Source organism: Ictidomys tridecemlineatus, chromosome 13 (assembly GCF_052094955.1).
Source record: "Ictidomys tridecemlineatus isolate mIctTri1 chromosome 13, mIctTri1.hap1, whole genome shotgun sequence".
Lineage (NCBI taxonomy): Eukaryota > Metazoa > Chordata > Mammalia > Rodentia > Sciuridae > Ictidomys > Ictidomys tridecemlineatus.
Window position 1 is genome coordinate 66,290,098 of NC_135489.1, and position 18,617 is coordinate 66,308,714.

The 18,617-nt window shown below is 41.6% G+C and overlaps 1 protein-coding gene across 2 annotated transcripts; it reads left to right on the plus strand.

Annotated features, from left to right (window-relative positions):
* The first annotated feature begins 2,146 nt into the window (after window positions 1-2,146).
* Window positions 2,147-7,429, plus strand: LOC144369893 (recombining binding protein suppressor of hairless). Of its 2 annotated transcripts, XM_078030405.1 has the most exons (2): window positions 2,147-3,113; window positions 3,192-7,429. In XM_078030405.1, exons 1-2 carry the CDS (start codon window positions 2,148-2,150, stop codon window positions 3,609-3,611), a joined length of 1,386 nt encoding a protein of 461 aa, XP_077886531.1. In that variant the 5' UTR covers window position 2,147; the 3' UTR covers window positions 3,612-7,429. The 2 variants fall into 2 exon arrangements, with proteins under 2 accessions (XP_077886531.1, XP_077886530.1); XM_078030404.1 differs by having other exon boundaries at window positions 2,147-7,429.
* Window positions 7,430-18,617: the final 11,188 nt, after the last annotated feature.

Genomic DNA, 18,617 nt, shown 5'->3' on the forward strand with positions numbered 1-18,617 from the left:
GGCATGTGCCACCACCGTGCCCGATTAGCTACATTTTTTTTAAGAAAAAAGAAGACTTTTAAGATGTTGCCATGAGAATATAATATGGGGTTCTTCTATGTATCAAAGTGTCCCTAAATTCCCTCTAATGCTTATGTGGTCCTGCTTTTTATTTTTTTTTTATTTTTTTTATTTTTTATTTTTTGTAAACCTTCAAAAATTGACATCTTAAGTACATATGCATTAAAAAGAAAATTCTAACCTCATGCTCATTTCTACGGTGAGCCCGGGCTCAGCTTTATAAGGCTTCCTCAGTGATGGGCTCCAGGAACATCCTCTGCTCTGTGTCCACACTGGCCAGATACCTTGGGGAGCAGGTAGCTGATGATTCTAGCCACCACCCGTCCAGTGGAAATGACTGGACTCCTGTGCTGTCGTCAGTGGGGAGGTTCCTTTCCTGGGTTTGGGCAGTATAAATCGGAGTGCAAGAAGGCTTTATGAAAAGTTAACCATGTTTCCTTTTCATATTTGAATTGGCTCCTGGTTGATCTTGGAGTGCGTCTTGCGTTTGCATGGTGTGGCCTTTTCCACCAGGACAGCCTTGGGACCTGAAAGCACCTCTACTTTGTGAGCTTTAATTTTTCTTTTTCTTTTTTCTGTATGTAGTGAAGATGAAGACAGGGTCTCCCTCATGGAGTTATTAGGAAGATTGATTTTGTCGGGATTCAGAATACACTATTCAGAAATCTGGTACCTTGGCATTTGAGAGAATAGCAGCAGGAAGGTCCCTCTCAGCTTTTGCTGTGTGCTTGTCTGGACTGGGTCAAAGGCCCTTGTCTGAGAGGTCTCCTCCCTTTACTCCCAGGGAAGGCACATTCTTACCACTGAAGACACAGAGACTCTGAGAAGGATCTGAGCAGACAGGCTGTGCTTTCTCCCCATTCTGCATGGCTGTTGGATCACCTCTGTTGGTCCTCGAGCCTGTTTCCTGTGACTGTCACTCCCCGTCAAACCTAGGCATACAGTGTAGGCGTTGACCTTCATCCTAGGGTCGTCAGTTCCATAGGAAGGGCTCCTTGTCTTTTATGTTTTATGGTGCTTCATCCATGGACCTAGGATGCGGAAAAAATATATATATATTTCTTTCACTTGCTATTAGGTCTGTGTAAACCGCCCCTGGCACACAGTGCCTGGCTCATGGAAGATGGCTAATTAGGGTGGCTTATCACCACCACTACCACCTTCATTATCATTTCTTTTTTTCTGGGCTTACTGGGAATTGAACTCAGGGGCACTTGACCACTGAGCCTCATCCCCAGCCCTTTTTTAAATTGTATTTAGAGACAGGGTCTCACTGAATTGCTTAGTGCCTCACTTTTAATGAGGCTGGCTTTGAACTCACGATCCTCCTGCCTCAGTCTCCCAGGCTACTGGAATTATAGGTATGCATCCCTGCATCTGGCCATTATAAATTCTAAAAAGAGCCACATAGTCAATATTTAAGGCTTTGCAAGTAATAACTATAACTATGCCCGTGTAGCAAAAAAAAAAAAGGACAACATGTTAACCCATAGGCGTGACTGTGTTCCAATACAACTTTATTTAAACATACACATTGTATTTGACCCATTAATTGTATATGAAACAAATGTAGTTGTGTGCTAGTACATCCTGTTTTACAAATCAGACAGGTTAGATTTGGCCTGTGGGACTGATTCTTAGACCTTTTAATTTCACATTTTCTCCACACTGTTACAAATTATTATAATAGCTCAGTGGCAGAGTGCTTGCCTAGCATGTGTGAGGCACTGGGTTCCATCCTCAGCACCGCATAAATATATAAATAAGGGTATAAGAAGTACAATAATATTTTAAAAAATTATTATGGATGGCTTTGTTGGGAAGTTGAGGCAGGAGTATCACCAGGTTGAGGCTAGCCTGGACAACTTAGGAAGACTCTGTCTCAAAAAAAAAAAAAGAATAAATAAAATATGGGCTTGGATGTAGTTCTGAATTAGATGGCCTGCCTAGCATGCATGAAGGCCTTGGGTTTGACCTCCAGGACTCCCCTAAATATATCAATATGTACCCCTACCCCCAAGAGCTTTTGTTTACATGTATTCTATTCATTGATCTTTATCATTTTAAAAATCATAACCAGGTGGAAGATGGCGCCTGTTGTGACAGGGAAATTTGGTGAGAGGCCCCCACCTAAACGACTCACTAGGGAAGCCATGCGAAATTATTTAAAAGAGAGAGGAGATCAAACAGTACTTATTCTTCATGCAAAAGTTGCACAGAAGTCATATGGAAATGAAAAAAGGTTTTTTTGTCCTCCTCCTTGTGTATATCTTATGGGCAGTGGATGGAAGAAAAAAAAAGAACAAATGGAACGCGATGGTTGTTCTGAGCAAGAGTCTCAACCATGTGCATTTATTGGAATAGGCAATAGTGACCAAGAAATGCAGCAGCTGAACTTGGAAGGAAAGAACTATTGCACAGCAAAAACATTGTATATATCTGATTCAGATAAGAGAAAACACTTCATGCTGTCTGTAAAGATGTTCTACGGCAACAGTGATGACATTGGCGTGTTTCTGAGCAAACGGATAAAAGTCATCTCCAAACCTTCCAAAAAGAAGCAATCATTGAAGAATGCTGACTTATGCATTGCCTCAGGAACAAAGGTGGCTTTGTTTAATCGACTTCGATCCCAGACAGTTAGTACCAGATACTTGCATGTAGAAGGAGGTAATTTCCATGCCAGTTCACAGCAGTGGGGAGCATTTTACATTCATCTCTTGGATGATGATGAATCAGAAGGAGAAGAATTCACAGTCAGAGATGGTTACATCCATTATGGACAAACAGTCAAACTTGTATGTTCAGTTACTGGCATGGCACTCCCAAGATTGATAATTAGGAAAGTTGATAAACAGACAGCATTACTGGATGCAGATGATCCTGTGTCACAACTCCATAAATGTGCATTTTACCTGAAGGATACAGAAAGAATGTACTTGTGCCTTTCTCAAGAAAGAATAATCCAGTTTCAGGCCACTCCATGCCCGAAAGAACCAAATAAAGAAATGATAAATGATGGAGCTTCCTGGACAATCATTAGCACAGATAAGGCAGAGTATACATTTTATGAGGGAATGGGCCCTGTCCTTGCCCCAGTCACCCCTGTGCCTGTCGTAGAAAGTCTTCAGTTGAATGGCGGCGGGGACGTAGCAATGCTTGAACTCACAGGACAGAATTTCACTCCAAATTTACGAGTGTGGTTTGGGGATGTAGAAGCTGAAACTATGTACAGATGTGGAGAGAGCATGCTCTGTGTTGTTCCAGACATTTCTGCATTCCGAGAAGGTTGGAGATGGGTCCGGCAGCCAGTTCAGGTTCCAGTAACTTTGGTCCGTAATGATGGAATCATTTATTCCACCAGCCTTACCTTTACCTACACACCAGAACCAGGGCCACGGCCACACTGCAGTGCAGCTGGAGCAATCCTTCGAGCCAATTCAAGCCAAGTGCCCCCGAACGAATCAAACACAAACAGCGAGGGGAATTACACAAATGCCAGCACAAATTCAACCAGTGTCACATCATCTACAGCAACAGTGGTGTCCTAACTACCGTCTTTTTGCTAGGACTTAAACTGACTTGAGTGTGGCAAAAAGTTGACAAAAAAAGAAAAAAAAAAGAACAATCTTTTGTGGTTTCTTGGGAAAACTTCATACCAGGTGATACCATTAAAAAACCCATTACCTGCAAGTGCTGAGTTGAAATGCAGAAGCCACAGTAAAACAGAAAAACATCAGTATGTACAGACTGTTGGAAATCAAGTTTTTCAGCTGTTTTTTGTTGTTCTTGTTGCTGTTTGTTGTTTGGTTGGTTGGTTTTGTTTGGTTTTGTTTAAATGGGCAAGAATAGATAATGTGGCTGGAATAAACATTAAGCAAACTAGAAGGCACAAATCTAACATAGTTTTTATGGACCAAGGAACTTGTATAAGCTTTAGTAAAAGGTACATTTTCACCATACCTTTTTTTATATCACAGTATATAGTATACCTTGTTACCAAATAGGTTATTTTCCCCACCCTCCTTTGAGCTTTTGCTCTAAAGTACATTCAGGTTCCAAGCCTGACCACTTGTTTAATTAACATACTCTTCCAGGTTCTTTTGGTCTAAGGCTGGAACTTTTTTTTTTTTAAGCTGAAATCTTATGACTTTTCATGAGGTGGAAGTGTTTTGATTTCAGCAAGTCAAATCTTGTAAAGGCCTGCTTTTTTTTTTTTTAAAGATTATATGAAGTCTGTGCAAAAGCTTTAAAGAAAATGCCTCTGCCTTGCCTGCAATACATGCAATGTATGTTAACTTAGTCTCTATTCTCAGACACTGTTGGTAGTTATTTCTGTATTTTCCTTTTTTTAAAAAAAATGTATTTATAGTGGTAATCGAAGAGGTTCTAACATTTACATGGAATTCAGTGTGGCCATTTAGTCATTACTGAGTTAATGGCGCAGAACATGTTGGTATTTGAAGTGTTTTCTCCCCCTTTCCCGTACATCCACACATCTGTGTTCCAGGGTTTGTTCAGGTTACCCCCTCCTAATCTTGTACATAACTTGTATTATGTGTAAGTTAAACGTTTTATTTTGAACTCAGAATGTTCCCAGTGATTTAATTCAGCAGGGTGTTTGCTACCTTGTTGGTAAATGGCAAAAAAAATATCATGAGAAGTATTTGCTACCAAGTGGTAGATGGTGCCCTATGGTAGAATGAGGAAAATCTCAGCAAATGTTTTATTATTACCTTTTTTTTTTTTTTGTAGCCTAGGCAAGAACATCATTGTAATCTTAAAACATATGATGCTTTTATTAGATGATCAACTAAAATAGCTGGAAGACATACCTTAGAAACAGATAGTTGTAAGTTTATGAAAATGCAAATGTAACTTATGTTTTTCTTTTTTCTGTCTGCCTTTTTCTGTTTTCTCTTACTCCATACCGAGTGTCTCCACAAATGTCTCTTACTCAGAAAAGATTTCCTTTCAGTTAAGATTTGCTTGCATTCAGGGCTGTGTCAGCCTTGCATGCTAACCTTGCCAGTTTATATTGCTTCCATTCCTGCATCTTGGTTTGCCTTTGTTCCATTTCTTTGGAATTACAGCAGACTCATTGGGTTACATTTAGTAGAGGAACCACATGTATAATGTCCTGGGACACCGTCTAGTTATACAATCATCCTTCTTAGAGTAAAAACTACCTCTAGATTGTGGTAAGCTTTTACTGTCCCGTAAAACAGGAGCCACAAGTACCTTATGAATGCAAAACTGTAACTTCCTACAGCATTTCCAGTGTCTTTCTGGTGTCCTGGGCTGTTTTCAAAGTTTCCATTAATAGACTTTTAAAAAATCATTTCTTAGCATTTTCTTTCAGCTTTGTTATCTTTATCACTCCTTTGCTTCAACTATGCCACTGTAAATAATATTCCCGACATCTTTAAATTGCCTTTTCCTCAATTTTCAAGGGGAAAGTCATTTGTAAAACATGTGAGGTGGTTAAATCAAAGTTACTGCGGTTTTCTCTTACTGCAAGCCTTCTTAATCACCCCAGGCTGCATGATTTTATATATAGCCTTTCTTCTTCAGATCTGCTCAACTCACTCACTCACTCCTGAGCGAATCCTGCCTCACACTGTCTGTCTGTTTCAGTGATGAATGGCAGAACTCATTGTGGCCTTATCTTTCTTTGTTGTAACTGCTCACTAGCTTTTTCTTGCAGAGTTGCTTGTTTCTGGGTAGAGTTTATTCTCTCTGTCTAGTCACAGATGTGGTCATTATACAGTGCTTTTGTTCAGAGTGGGAAGTGTTTTCAGTGCTGCTTTACTTTTAGTGGGCCACAAGTTTCTTCCACTTTCTAAATTTGGTTTCTAGTTAAGAAATCAAACTAAATTAACCAATAACAAATTAGATGGTTTTTGAAGAACAAACTCCCTTACCCAGCTTTACAGCTCAAAATAATTTTCCAAGTTCATGGCTTTATTAAAATGAACTTATGCTTATTTTAATGTTTATCTCTTATTGCTGTTCTTTTGTGTCTGTTAATAAGATAATGGAAATATTAGACTGAAAACCCTTTCACTGTTTTTTTAAAGTCCAGGAATGTACTTATTATTGGCATTTCCCCCCCTATTTTATGCCATTTCATACCACAGACTAAGGAGTAAAATGATACATCTGTTATAGCTTGTTGTTCATCAGTATCTTTTGTCAGCTGCTTTTTAAAATCCTTCTCGTGGACTGGTGAGTCATTTTCAGTACACAGTTTATGTCAGCCCTGTCCTCCAGTTACAGTACAATATGTCCCATCCCTAGTGGTGGCATTGTTAAGAGGTGCTGGTCATTTACCCTCATAAAGACTCTCCTCGAGTGGTGAATGCTTCAGTTAGAGTGTAGTGTTTTGATGTTTTTGAATTTTGGGTTTAGAAATGAATCTTATGCTCCTGTTTTTCTATGCAGTTTCTCAAAATATGCATAGAAACTGAGTCTGTGACCCCACACATTTTTATTAGTTGCATCAAATTTATCACATAGATTCGGAAGGCAAGCTAATGACTTTAAATGTAAAATGCCCTTTATATTTTTGAATGAATTCAGAATCAAACACTAGTACAATATTTAACTTGCTGCTGACTTTTCTGAAACCATGGCAACTAACTGCACCTCACATAGAATTAATTAGTGAAATATTTGTCACTCTTACAACATAGACTTACTGGCCATCATAACTGGTTAGGTTTTTTTGCTCTTATTTTTAATGAAACCGGTACCATCTGTGTGCTCGCAGAAAATTCCCAGTGCCATTTTTGGGAACTAACCTAACTAGTCATGTACACCAGAAAATCCATTGGGGCAGGGGTGCTTTTTGAAACAATGCTATTCAATTATTAACCAAGTTAACTTTGATTTCAAAAGCAGCTGTGTTTCTGATGAGTACTGAACAAATGTGTGTAATTTTCTGTGCCAGACTTTTGACTTTGTTTTCAAGCACTGTAATATGGGATGGATGGTTAGAAACAATAATATATTAGGGTTTCTATTTAACCCTTTCAGGACTGAACTGTATTTCCTTCATTAATTTTTCCCTGTGTCGTGGTAAATGTTTGCCAGCATTCAGTACTGTGTTGGTCCAGATGTAGGTTTATACGCTCATTTTTAGCTTATTTCTTGTACCTTGCAGCATGCTCTACACATTCAGTCCTTAAGGGGTTTATTTTACAAACTGTGTGCCTGTAAGGTTTATTAGCAATAAGATAGAAAATTGAGCAAGTTTATACCATAATTTTGTAGAAAAAAAAAGAATCTGCTCAGTTCCATATTTCATCCATGAAAAACCTGCAATACGGGCAGTTTCAAGGAATAAATAAAAAGGAAATGTAAACCATTGTAAAAAAAAAAAATCATAACCAGAGACTTAAATTTTTTTTTTAATATTTTTTATTTTTTTATTGTTGGTCATTCAAGACATTACATAGTTCTTAATATATCATATTTCACAGTTTGATTCAAGTGGGTTATGAACTCCCAATTTTACCCCGTATACAGATTGTTGTATCAAATCAGTTACCCTTCCATTGATTTACATATTGCCGTTCTAGTGACTGATGTATTCTGCTGTCTATCCTATTCTCTACTATCCCCCCTCCCCTCCCCTCCCCTTTTCTCTCTCTATCCCCTCTACTGTAAATCATTTCTTCCACTTGTATTATCTTGCAGAGACTTAAAATTTATTAACTCATTTAAATTAACAGTATGAACACCATAGCATGTTAACATAAAAGATCCTTTTGAAAAAATTTTTATTCTTTTTAGTTATACATGACAGTAAAATGTATTTTGATATATAACACGCATTCATGGAGTCTAATTTCCCATTCTTGTGGTTGGACATGATATGGTCGTGTGTTCATATATGAACATTGGAAAGTTCTGTCCCATTTATTCCACTGTCTTTCCTATTCCCACTGCCCCTCCCTTTCCTTCATTCCCCTTTGTCTAAACCAGTGAATTCCTATTCTTCCCTTCTACCTTATGTTAACATCTACATATCAAAAAAAAACATAAGGCCTTTGGTTTGGGGGATTGGCTTATTGAACTTAGCATGATATTTTCCAACTCCTTCCATTTTCCAGAAAATGCCATAATTTCTTTCTTCTTTATGGCTGAGTAATATTTCATTGTGTTTATATAGCATTTTTTTTATCCATTTATCTGTTGAAGGGAATCTAGGTTGGTTCCATAGTTTAGCTATTTTAAATTGAGCTCCTATAAACATTATTGTGGCTGTGTCACTAGTATGCTGATTTTAAGTCCTTTGAGTATAGACTGAAGAGTGAGATAACTGAGTCAAATGGTGGTTCCATTTCAAGTTTTTCTGAGGAATCTCCATACTGCTTTCCAAGAGTGGTTGCCCCAATTTGCAGTCCTATCAGCAAAGTATGAGTGTGCCTTGTTCCCCATGCCAACACTTATGTAGCTTGTATCTTGATAATTGCCGTTCTGACTGGAGTGAGATAAAATCTGAGTGTAGGGCTGGGGTTGTAGGTCAGTGCTAGAGCACTTGCCCAGCATGTGTGAGGCCCTGGGTTCAGTCCTCAGCATCGAATAAAGATAAATAAATAAAATAAAGGTATTGTGTCCAACTAAAAACATAAATAAATACAAAACTCAGTGTAGTTTTAACTTGCATTTCCCTAATTGCTAGAGATGTTGAACACATTTTTTCATACATTTGCTAACCAATCATATTTCTTCTGTGAAGGGCCTATTCAGTTCATTGGCCCTAAATGTCACATTTTTGTGAAAAGGATTTATTTGCCAAAACAAAACACGTGAGGGGAAAGAGTGCCTTGACTTTACAGTTTTTGCACATCTCAACATCCAGCTTAGCAGGAGATGGCTCGATTCTCATAACTGCTTTTGCATCCAGTCCCTTGTGATGTTCCAAGTCATGTCATCTCTGGAAAAGACCCCTGTACCTACCTCCCCCACATATCTTGGGTTTCTGGACCACAATCCGAGCATCTCTATTCTGTAGACATAATTAATGGAAATGAAGTGAGCCCTTACTTGGTAAATACCAGCTGCTTCTACCTGCCATTTCAAAGTTCCTTTGTCATCTTTTTTTCTGAGCTGGGAGGGAACCCTGCAGTATGTTCCCTTGTTTGGTCCCCCCCTCCTTTCCTGCAGAGGGCATCTGTAGTCCTGTGGTAGGAGTTGATGAGAGCAGGAATGCTTTATTTTCTGAAATGACTGTCACCTTCACTTCCCTTGTCTGTCTCTGTATCACAGTAGAGTTTCACTGGGGCCCAGAAACAAAAGCCAGAAGATAGTCTGAATTCAGAGGCCTGTGATGACAGAGAAACCCCCAAAGAGCGATTTGCATAAAATGGAAACACTGGAAGAGCTCCCAGAAAAAATCAGGTTAAGTACAAAAGACGCTCAACTTCCAAGTGGCAGCTTTTGAAATAACTTTTCAGGATTTTCAAGAATAAATGTTTCACATGGTAGTGTTGAGGGCCCTTGAACCATCCAGGGCAAAGATGTCTAAAATCTGGCTTCTATTTCTGTGGGCCTCTCAGAAGGCATCCTTATGTCACAAGCAGGTAGCTCTGAGACCTGGGGTGTTCTCATAGTGCCTCTGTCTAGACCCCAGGCATTTCCCCAGGCTGTTGTAAACTTGACTTTTCAACCAAGAAATAAGTTGGACTGGGCCTGGCTGAGATCCTGCTGTGAGATCCTCATGAAAATCTACATATGTGAGATTTTTGTTTTCCCTACAGAAAGGCAAAAATTATTTCATCCTATTTTCTTAGATATTTGTGAGTAAACAGATTGGGGGATAAAGTGGCAGATCAGTTGAGGTGGTTGAACCCTGAGATTTCTCCTAGAAGTCCTGGCTAGATGGGAATGATTGTTCAAAGTCACACAGCACAGCGCTAAAAGATTGTACCTAATTGCCTTTTCTTTGTATTTAGCTTAACTTTAAAAGAAATTTATAACTAAATTGGGCTCAATGAATTCCCTGGTTGACTACTTTTATTACCCACTATAACGTATTTCTATATTTCTGTTTAATCTACCTCATAGAGCCCTGTTTCTTCAGTGAGGATGTGGGGATGTATTTGGAAGATGGTGAAGTGTACTTGATGTATTTGGAGGTTGAATTCTAGGGCCTCTGGAAGGAAGGAAGGAAGGGAGGAAGGAAATTTGGACCTGCAACAGTGGACCATTTTATGCTTTGAATTTAGCCCCTGCTGCTCTGCCACTGTGACTTACTTTTAAAAGGACATACTTCTATTCCTCTCTCCCTCCTCCTTCCTACTCTTTCCCCAACCCTAATCTCACACCCACCACTGGACAGAAGTAATTCAGACTTTGGGGAGGACACCAGAAGATCTCAGCAATGGCTATTTCCCAAATTAACAAGCAAATTACAACTCCTGACCAAGAATATGGGGATCCTCACCTTTGAATCACCACTTAAAAGTCCCCCTGTTCCTGCTGACGGGCAGAATAACAGCCTCTAGAGGGACCCGAGCCCCCAGTGCTTCTCCTGGGCTAGCAAAGCAATAAAACTTCTTTTTCCTTTTTCTCAATCTGAGTCCTCTTTGTTGGATTGGTATCGGGGACAAGGACTGAGCTTTTAGTAACAGATGAAAGTATATAGTTCCAGTGTCTCAGGAGGCTGAGACAGAAGGATCACTCCTTTAAGCCCAGCCTCAGCAACTTAAGGAGACTCTGTCTCAAAATGAACCAATAAAAGGCTGGGGATGTGGCTCAGTGGTTAGGGCACCTCTGGGTTCAATCCCTGGTACAAACAAAACAAAACCAAACAGCCACACAGCAACCTCACCTCGTTCCAGAATGCTCTCATTTTGGTGTTTTTCTTTTTCCTCCTGAATGTAGGAAAAATGCCCCCCATTTTTCTGTCCCTCGTGTTCGGCTCTATCATTTTCACCCTGTGTTGTACACCCCTGCCCCATCTATGACACCTGTGACTTTTACACTCCACAGGAAATCGGCGTGGAACAGCAGCACCCCTCGGACTGCTGAGAAACAGATGTGCACTCCTATCATTCAAGCCACAGCTGTAAGCTCTGCCTCTGTCCAGGTCAGAAGGCCCTGACATAGAAGGAACCCCAGCCATTAACCCCCAAGTGAAGACAGGCCAGTGGGGTGCGCTCCTGCTGTCCTGGGCCCACGTGCACAGGGAGATTCCACAGTCCCCAGCCCTGCTCACTGGCCCCTTTGTTTGGGTGCCTGCTGGCTGCACATTTCTCCCTGTGTGTTCCCTGTGCCCTCCCCATCGCACCATCTGGGCTCTTTCCTCTGGTGATTAATCAGGTGGCACACTGGGTACTTGATTCCCCGGGACCGTGTTTTCTCCTGGACTTGTCAGAACATGCAGAACATCCCTGCCGCATTTCTTGCCTGGGTCCCCACTGAGGTCCCAACGACTCCTCCGGATCCCAGGGGATAGAAGACCCCGGGAGGCTGCTGGGCTGCGGGGTCTGTTTCATTTTCAGATCTCTAAAAGGTCTGAGTTGGAGGAGGCCCAGGTCACATTTTCTGATTTCTGTTGCATCTTTAATTTTATGTTGTTATGTTACTTATTATTATTATTTTTATTTTGCACAAAGTGGTGTGGTGAGCAAAGCCTACATGCAGGGGCTAATTCCCACCCTGGCAATATATGAATGAAGACAAGTAAAGAAATATAGAAGCATTATTATTGTTGTAGTTGGGCATGGTGGTGCATGCACGTAATCCCAGGGACTCAGGAGGCTGAGGAAAGAGGACTGCAAGTTCGAGGCCAGCCTTGGCTGCTTAACAAGATACTCAGCAACTTAGTGAGACTTTTGTCTCAAAATTAAATTTAAAAAAAAAAAAAAGGTGTTGAAAGGGCAGGGGATCTTGTTCAGGGGTAGTGTACTTCTGGCTTGAATTCTCAGTACCCCAAACAAACAAGAATTATTATAATGATAATCATGATAGAAAAAAATAGCAGCCTGCATGCTGTCAAGAGATAAAATTACAACAAATTTAGTTATGAATTGAATTGACTTTTGTTCATGCCTGAATGGGGGCCGCCTCCTTTCTTTGGAATAGAATTCCAGCTCCCACTGGGCAGTGGCAGAACAGTGAGTTTTGCAAGTAGAAACAAGAAAACAGAAGAATAGGGAGGAAAAAGCTACTTGTTTAACATCAGGTTACACTTTTGGGAGTGTTCCAGCAGAAGGGACTTTCTTATCACAGGGACTGCGGTATACTGGAATTTCTTGTTTTCAGGAAGAATTGGCCTGTTTGGGGGTTCAGTTTGATGAGGTGCTGCTTAGCCTGAATGACTCTATCTTGGTTTGTTCTGGTCTGTTTGGGTATAATGCAGAAACTCAGACTTCCCATAATCTACTCCCAAACCTTGTTTTATATTTGTCCACAGGTGGATGTGGTGGCACATGCCTGTAATCCCAGTTGCCGGGGAGTCTGAGGCAGGAAGATCACAAGTTCAAAGGCAGCCTCAGCAACTTAGTGAGATCCTGTCTGTAAAGCAAATACAATAAAGGCTGGGGACTCAGTGACTAAGAGCGCCTGAGTTCAGTCGCCGATGTATTAAAAAAAATTTAACCACAGGTTGATAGTGAAGCCAGATTTAAAGTTAGGTAGTCAGTGTAGTTAGGTAAATCGGGTCTAATATCGAGTGAAATCAAAAACGGAGGCCATGTTGAGAATAAATTTCCGGAAAAGCTGAGCAACTCTCCGAATATTAATGAAGCCCAGAAAACAGCCCCCAACAGATTTGAAGACAGCCCATCCCAAAGAAATGTTAATGAAGCCCAGGATACAGCCCCCAACAGATTTGGAGATAGCCCATCCCAAAGAAATGTTAATGAACAGCAAACTTGACTCAGAAATGCCCAGATTACTTCTTTGGCTCACCTGTGTCCCAACCCTTCCCACCTACATTCTATCACCAAACCTATAAAAGGGGAACACATTGCCCGCTAACTGGATTCCACCTTTTGGGTACCCTTCTTCCTTTGAGAGAAGTCTTTTCTTCTGTCCTTTAATAAATTTCTAATCTCTACTCTAGCCTTGCCTCGGTGTGCTTCTTTGGTGTTATTCTTCAACATCAGGGAGCAAGAACTCGTCACCGGTCAACAGCGGTAACAATAGGATTAAAAACTAGTTACTGTCTTCATTTTAGAAATGTTGAAGCTTAAGAAGTGAAGTACCTGGCCTTGAGTCTTTCAACTGTTAAGTGGTAGACTTTGCTGGCCTTGGTGGTGCAGGCCTATAATCCCAGCAGCTCGGGAGGTTGAGGCAGGAGGATCTCAAGTTCAAAGCCAGCCTAGGCAAAAGTGAGGTGCTAACCAACTCAGTGAGACCCTGTCTCTAAGTAAAATAGAATATAGGGCTGAGGATGGGACTCAGTGGTTCAATGTCCCTGCGGTCAATCCATGGTAGCTGTCCCCTGCCAAAAAAAGTAGCCATCACATGTTTTTTTTTTTTTTTTTTTTAAACAATTAAACTTCTCTGGTAATTGAGTAAAAATGTCCATATCTTTATCTATCTATAGTAAAGTGCACACATCTGAAGCTTGTGACTGGAGACACTTATGTAGGTGACCATTAACATTGCTATCATCCTAGCCACCTGGGTCAATGCTCCTTATCACCCCCTCCCCCTTCGCACACCCGGGAACCACTATTGTGATCTCACTCATCATGGATAATACTGCCCATAGAACCTCAAGTAAGGGCAGCCTGCAGCATTTTCTCTCCTGTCCTTATGTCTCCAATGTAACATTGATGCGAATCACTCACTGGGGCTGTGGCTCAATGGTGGAGCGCTGGCCTAGCATGTATGAGGCACTGGGTTCCATCCTCGGCACCTCAAGAAAATAAATAAATAAAATAAAGGTATTGTGTCCAGCTACAACTAAAAAATATTTTGTTTTACAAGAGTTACTCATAATGTGGTGTGGGATATTTACTCTTGAGTTGTCGGATTATGTGAATACATAGCCATTCACCCATTTCCTGTTGTTAAGCCTCTGAGGTCTTTCTAGTTTTAGACTTTATTTTTATTTTGACACTGGGGATTGAACCCAGCGGTGTTTAACCATGGAGCCACATCCCCAGCCCTTTTTTATATTTTATATAGAGACAGAGTCTTGCTAAATTGCTGAGGCTGACTTTGAACTCTTCATCCTCCTGCCTCAGCCTCCGGAGCCACTGGGATTACAGGCATGCGCCACTGTATCCAGCTAGTTTTAGGCTTTTAGGAATAAAGCCAAAGAGTGTTCTTGTCAATCGGGTCTGTGTATGTTTGTGTGTAGTTCCCTTGGGTGTGTCCTGTAGGGAATTGCTAGGTAGAAACAGAACTTCACTTGAGCCTTGATTCTGCGTCCCCAAAGGTTTGGTACTTTATCACTATACCCTCAGTTGCCGCCTGTTATTTAAAAATCTGAATTTATCTTCAGCCAGAGATGTTTTGGGTAGTGTGTGAAAGGATGCATAGATCTGAGGTATTTCTTAGCTACTTGTCCCTGCCCCACCCATCATATAGGATTGTTGGTGCTTTGACTGAGGGAGTGCCATTTCTTTCTACTATTTGACACTTTGTGTCACATAATTGTGGTGGAGGGCTGTCCTGTGCTTGTAGGGCATTTAGCAGCATCCTTGACCTCTCTCGGTACACTCAATTCCTCCAGTGTGGCCATGCAAAATGTCTCTAGGCATGGCCAAGTGTCCCAAGCAGGGGACAGAATTGTACCCCACTTCCCCCTCCCTTTTGAGAACCATTGGTCTTAGGTTCAATTAGCTTCTAAATGCTATGGCCCAAATTGACTGTTACCTTCAAGAAAATGTCCTTTGAGCTGGTCGAGTATCCCAGTGACTCTGGAGGCTGAGGCAGGAGGGTTTCGAAGTTGAGGGTAGCACCCTCAGCACCTCAGCAAGTCCCTGTTTAAAAATAAATAAATAAAAATTAAAAAGGGCTGGGTACATGGCTCCGTGTAAAGCATGTCTGGTCCATTCCTCCCCCCTCACCACCACCACCAGTTCTTTGAATAAGCTCAAATTCCCTGCCTGGTTGTCCCATTGATGGGGGGAAAACCCCAGGTAGCACAGTCTGTTTGTTCCCATTGGGCCTCTTGTTGAATTATGGATGTGCTTTCACAGTGGTCATTCAGGTAAGGTAGGTTCCCACCTCCTTCCTGTCGCTTCTGCATGGCCCTTGCCTCTGACCTCTGTGATAGTGCTGCCCCCTGCCCATTTGCAGTTCTGTTTTCCTGGCTTCCTGTGAACAGGCTCTGCTTTTGTGGTCCTTTCTCCAAGCAGACCCATGATGTCATGTTCAAGCCTGGCAGCTCTGCCCGGAGAGCACTCCCGCTGTTGGAGGTGTGGGCACAGGGGCCTGGCCCTGGGTGGCCCCTGGGCGAGGGTGTTTTTTTTTTTGGGGGGGGTACCAGGGATTGAATCCAGAGGTGCTTAACCACTGAGCCACATTCCCACCTCCTTTGTATTTTATTTAGAGACAGGGTCTCACTGAGTTGCTTAGGGCCTGACTAAGTGGCTGAGGATGGCTTTGAACCCTCAATCCTCCTGCCTCAGCCACCTGAGCGGCTGGGATCCAAGGTGTGGCCACTGCATCCTTTGCTTTTAACCTTTCCCTAAGTAGCTAGCATGACTGCAGCCACCTATCTAAACCTCTCAGTCTGCATCTTGTTTCCTATTGCTGGCTTGTGTCTCAAGGGACAATTATGTTTTCCCCATCCCCAACCTCATCATCGCTATCCCCAGGCCAGAGAGGGGCTAAGGATTGAAATGTGGGGCATGTGATCCCTGCCAATGCAGACAAGACTAATTGCTTGCAATCTGTCGACACTTTGAAATGCCTTGCCTTTCAGACTTAAGGAGAGCTTTTGGAATTGGGGGACACCTATTGTTAAAATATCCTATTTAAAAAAATATCTTGGGAGAATGCTTTATCTGGGAGAGGTCCCAATGATTAAGTGCCCAATATGAGCTGTGTCTGCAGTTTAAACCAAGGCTCTGACCTATTTTTCTTACTAATCATTGGAAAACATATAGTGATAGAGCATCTCTAGCTGTGTTGCATCGTAATTTGGTGCTTGAAGAATGAGTGTGAACATTACATCCCCTCGGTTTCTTTGCATTTTATCTTATATGTTGGATTTTTTAAATTAAATAAAGTGATGTATGAATACAATGATGTTTGAAAATTTGAAAAAAAAAATAGAAAAATACACTAGACCTACTCTTTCTGATTCCAGAACCCTCTCAGAGAAAATTGTTTTGAATTGTGGCCATTTACCTATGGGGAAATAATTTTTATGTTACAAAAATAGTATGTTCATATTGTTATTGTGTAGATAGTGGATAGTAGTTGCATCTTTCTTTCTTTTTTTTTTTCTTTTCTTTTCTTTTTTTTTTTTTTTTGTGGTACCAGGGATCAAACCCAGCGCCTTTTATGTAAGGCAAGCAATTTACCAACTGAGCCACATCCCCAGCCCTTCAGCCTATTTAATTTAGAGAGAGGGTCTCACTGAGTTGCTTAGGGCCTAGGTTTTGCTGAAGCTGGCTCTCAACCCTACCTGCCTCAGCCTCTGGAGCCAATGGAATGACAAGTTTGGGCCACCATGCCTGGCTCTTATTTGTTTATTTTTATGTGGTGCTGAGGGTCGAACCCAGTGCTTCATACGTGTTAAGTCAAGCACTCTACCAGTGAGCTACAACCTCTACCCCCCCACTGGATTTTTGAAGAATGTTCTGGAAACTTCTTATTCTTCATGTTTCCACTTCAAACTGTCTTGGAAGGGACTTTCCCTAAGAACAGAAAGCCAATTGAATTTAAAAAAAAAAAAAATCCAAGTCACGTGGCGTGGCAGGTTTGGATTCTGTTCCGGGGAAGCCGGCCTAGGTCAGTTATTCAGGCACCATGCCTTTCTAGGTCTGGCACTTTCCATTCACCAGATCCACCCGGTGCTCAGTCCTTCCCATGGACTTGCTGAGCCAGAGCTATTTCTTTCCCATTTTACAGCTGAGGTCCCTGAGGTAGTTGCTGCTCATGCACAGCATGTAGAAGGGAAAGCAGATGAAGCCCATGATCTGAGTGGGCCTGACCCAGAACAACTCTTGGCTAGGTGTCAATCAGGTGGCCACCTCCTGCAAGGTAGAGCCCTTAGCTGGGAATGGCTTTGGCTTCTTTGGGTGATTATGTTTTTTTTCTTGTTGTGGCGCTGGGGATTGAACCCTCCCTTAACATCCTGCCTCAATATTCCTCCCCAGCTACCACGTGGATTTATGTTAAGTGCATCCTGTTTGTCTCTTTAAAATTACAAAAGATTTATTCTGAGGGGGAAAACATGGCTCCTGCTCCTACAGGTACAATGTTATCAATGCCATTATTTTCCTAGACAAAGCCTCTACTCTTGAGTTTCACTGTCTTTGTTTTTCTTAAATTCGAGTTTTGTTCAGTTTTTACATGGAGAAAATGTACCAGGCATGCAAATATTTTGTCACAGTTGCTTAAGAGGTTTTTGTTTTAAGAAATAGAAAGCACTAGAGATTTACTAAGTTCCTAAATATCCACACACCCCTTCCTTCTCTAGCCCAGCGTGATCTCTTATTTTATTTATTGTGGCCAGACTACAGGAGCATGTGTGGAAGATCCTGAGTGGTGGCTTTGGCGTGTGATGTCATTGTTATATGTGTTCACAGATGATGGAGAGAGTCCTTTGTGAGAAGTGATGGGAATAGACCCCTGGCTCTCTCTGCATTGCAATGGAATTTTTAGGCAGCACATTAACCTCATGCCAATACCTAGAACACTCTCAGGCATCCCTGCCCTGCTGATTTACATCAGATGGGATTTTTTGGTTTGTTTGTTTGTTTTTGGTCCCAGGGATTGAACCCAGGGCTGCTTAACCACTGAGCCCCATCCCCAGCCCATTTTGTATTTTATTTAGAGACAGGGTCTCACTAACTTGCTTAGGGCCTCACTTTTTAGCTGAGGCTGGCTTTGAACTCACAATCCTCCTACCTCAGCCTATAGAGCCACTGGGATTATAGGCCTGTGCCACTGTGCCCGGCAGGATTTTGTGGTTGTTTGGTTGTTTTGTTTGGATTTTCCAGTGTCTGTCTGATTCCTACAGTGCATGTCTTTAAGGGTCAGAGCTTTGAGTTCTTGTCAGAGAGTTTGACCAGAATCTTGGAAGCAATAAAAATTTTTAAATCCTGAGAGGCATATAGTAAAGAATGAGAGCTAGATGGACATCCCCTTTTCTCCCAAAGAAGTGGTATTAAGGTCATTCCAGTTTTCATCCTTTGCCCTCCATTTACTATCATAGGATTTTTCCAGAAGTGACCAATGCATGCAGTCCGAAGGAGGCCCAGGTTTTCTGTGTGGGCCTTGGGGTTTGGCCATGGTTAATGCCATCCTTGTGTGTAGCCGGCCCAGGTGTCCTGATTTTTTGGTTCATAAAAGGTGGTCACCTTATCTATTACCCAGCAATGAGGCATCCACGCTCTTATGAAATGGCCTGC

Bases quoted from the DNA above. Each gene is read 5' to 3' on its own strand.
- LOC144369893 (XM_078030404.1), top strand. From the start codon at position 2,148: ATGGCGCCTGTTGTGACAGGGAAATTTGGTGAGAGGCCCCCACCTAAA.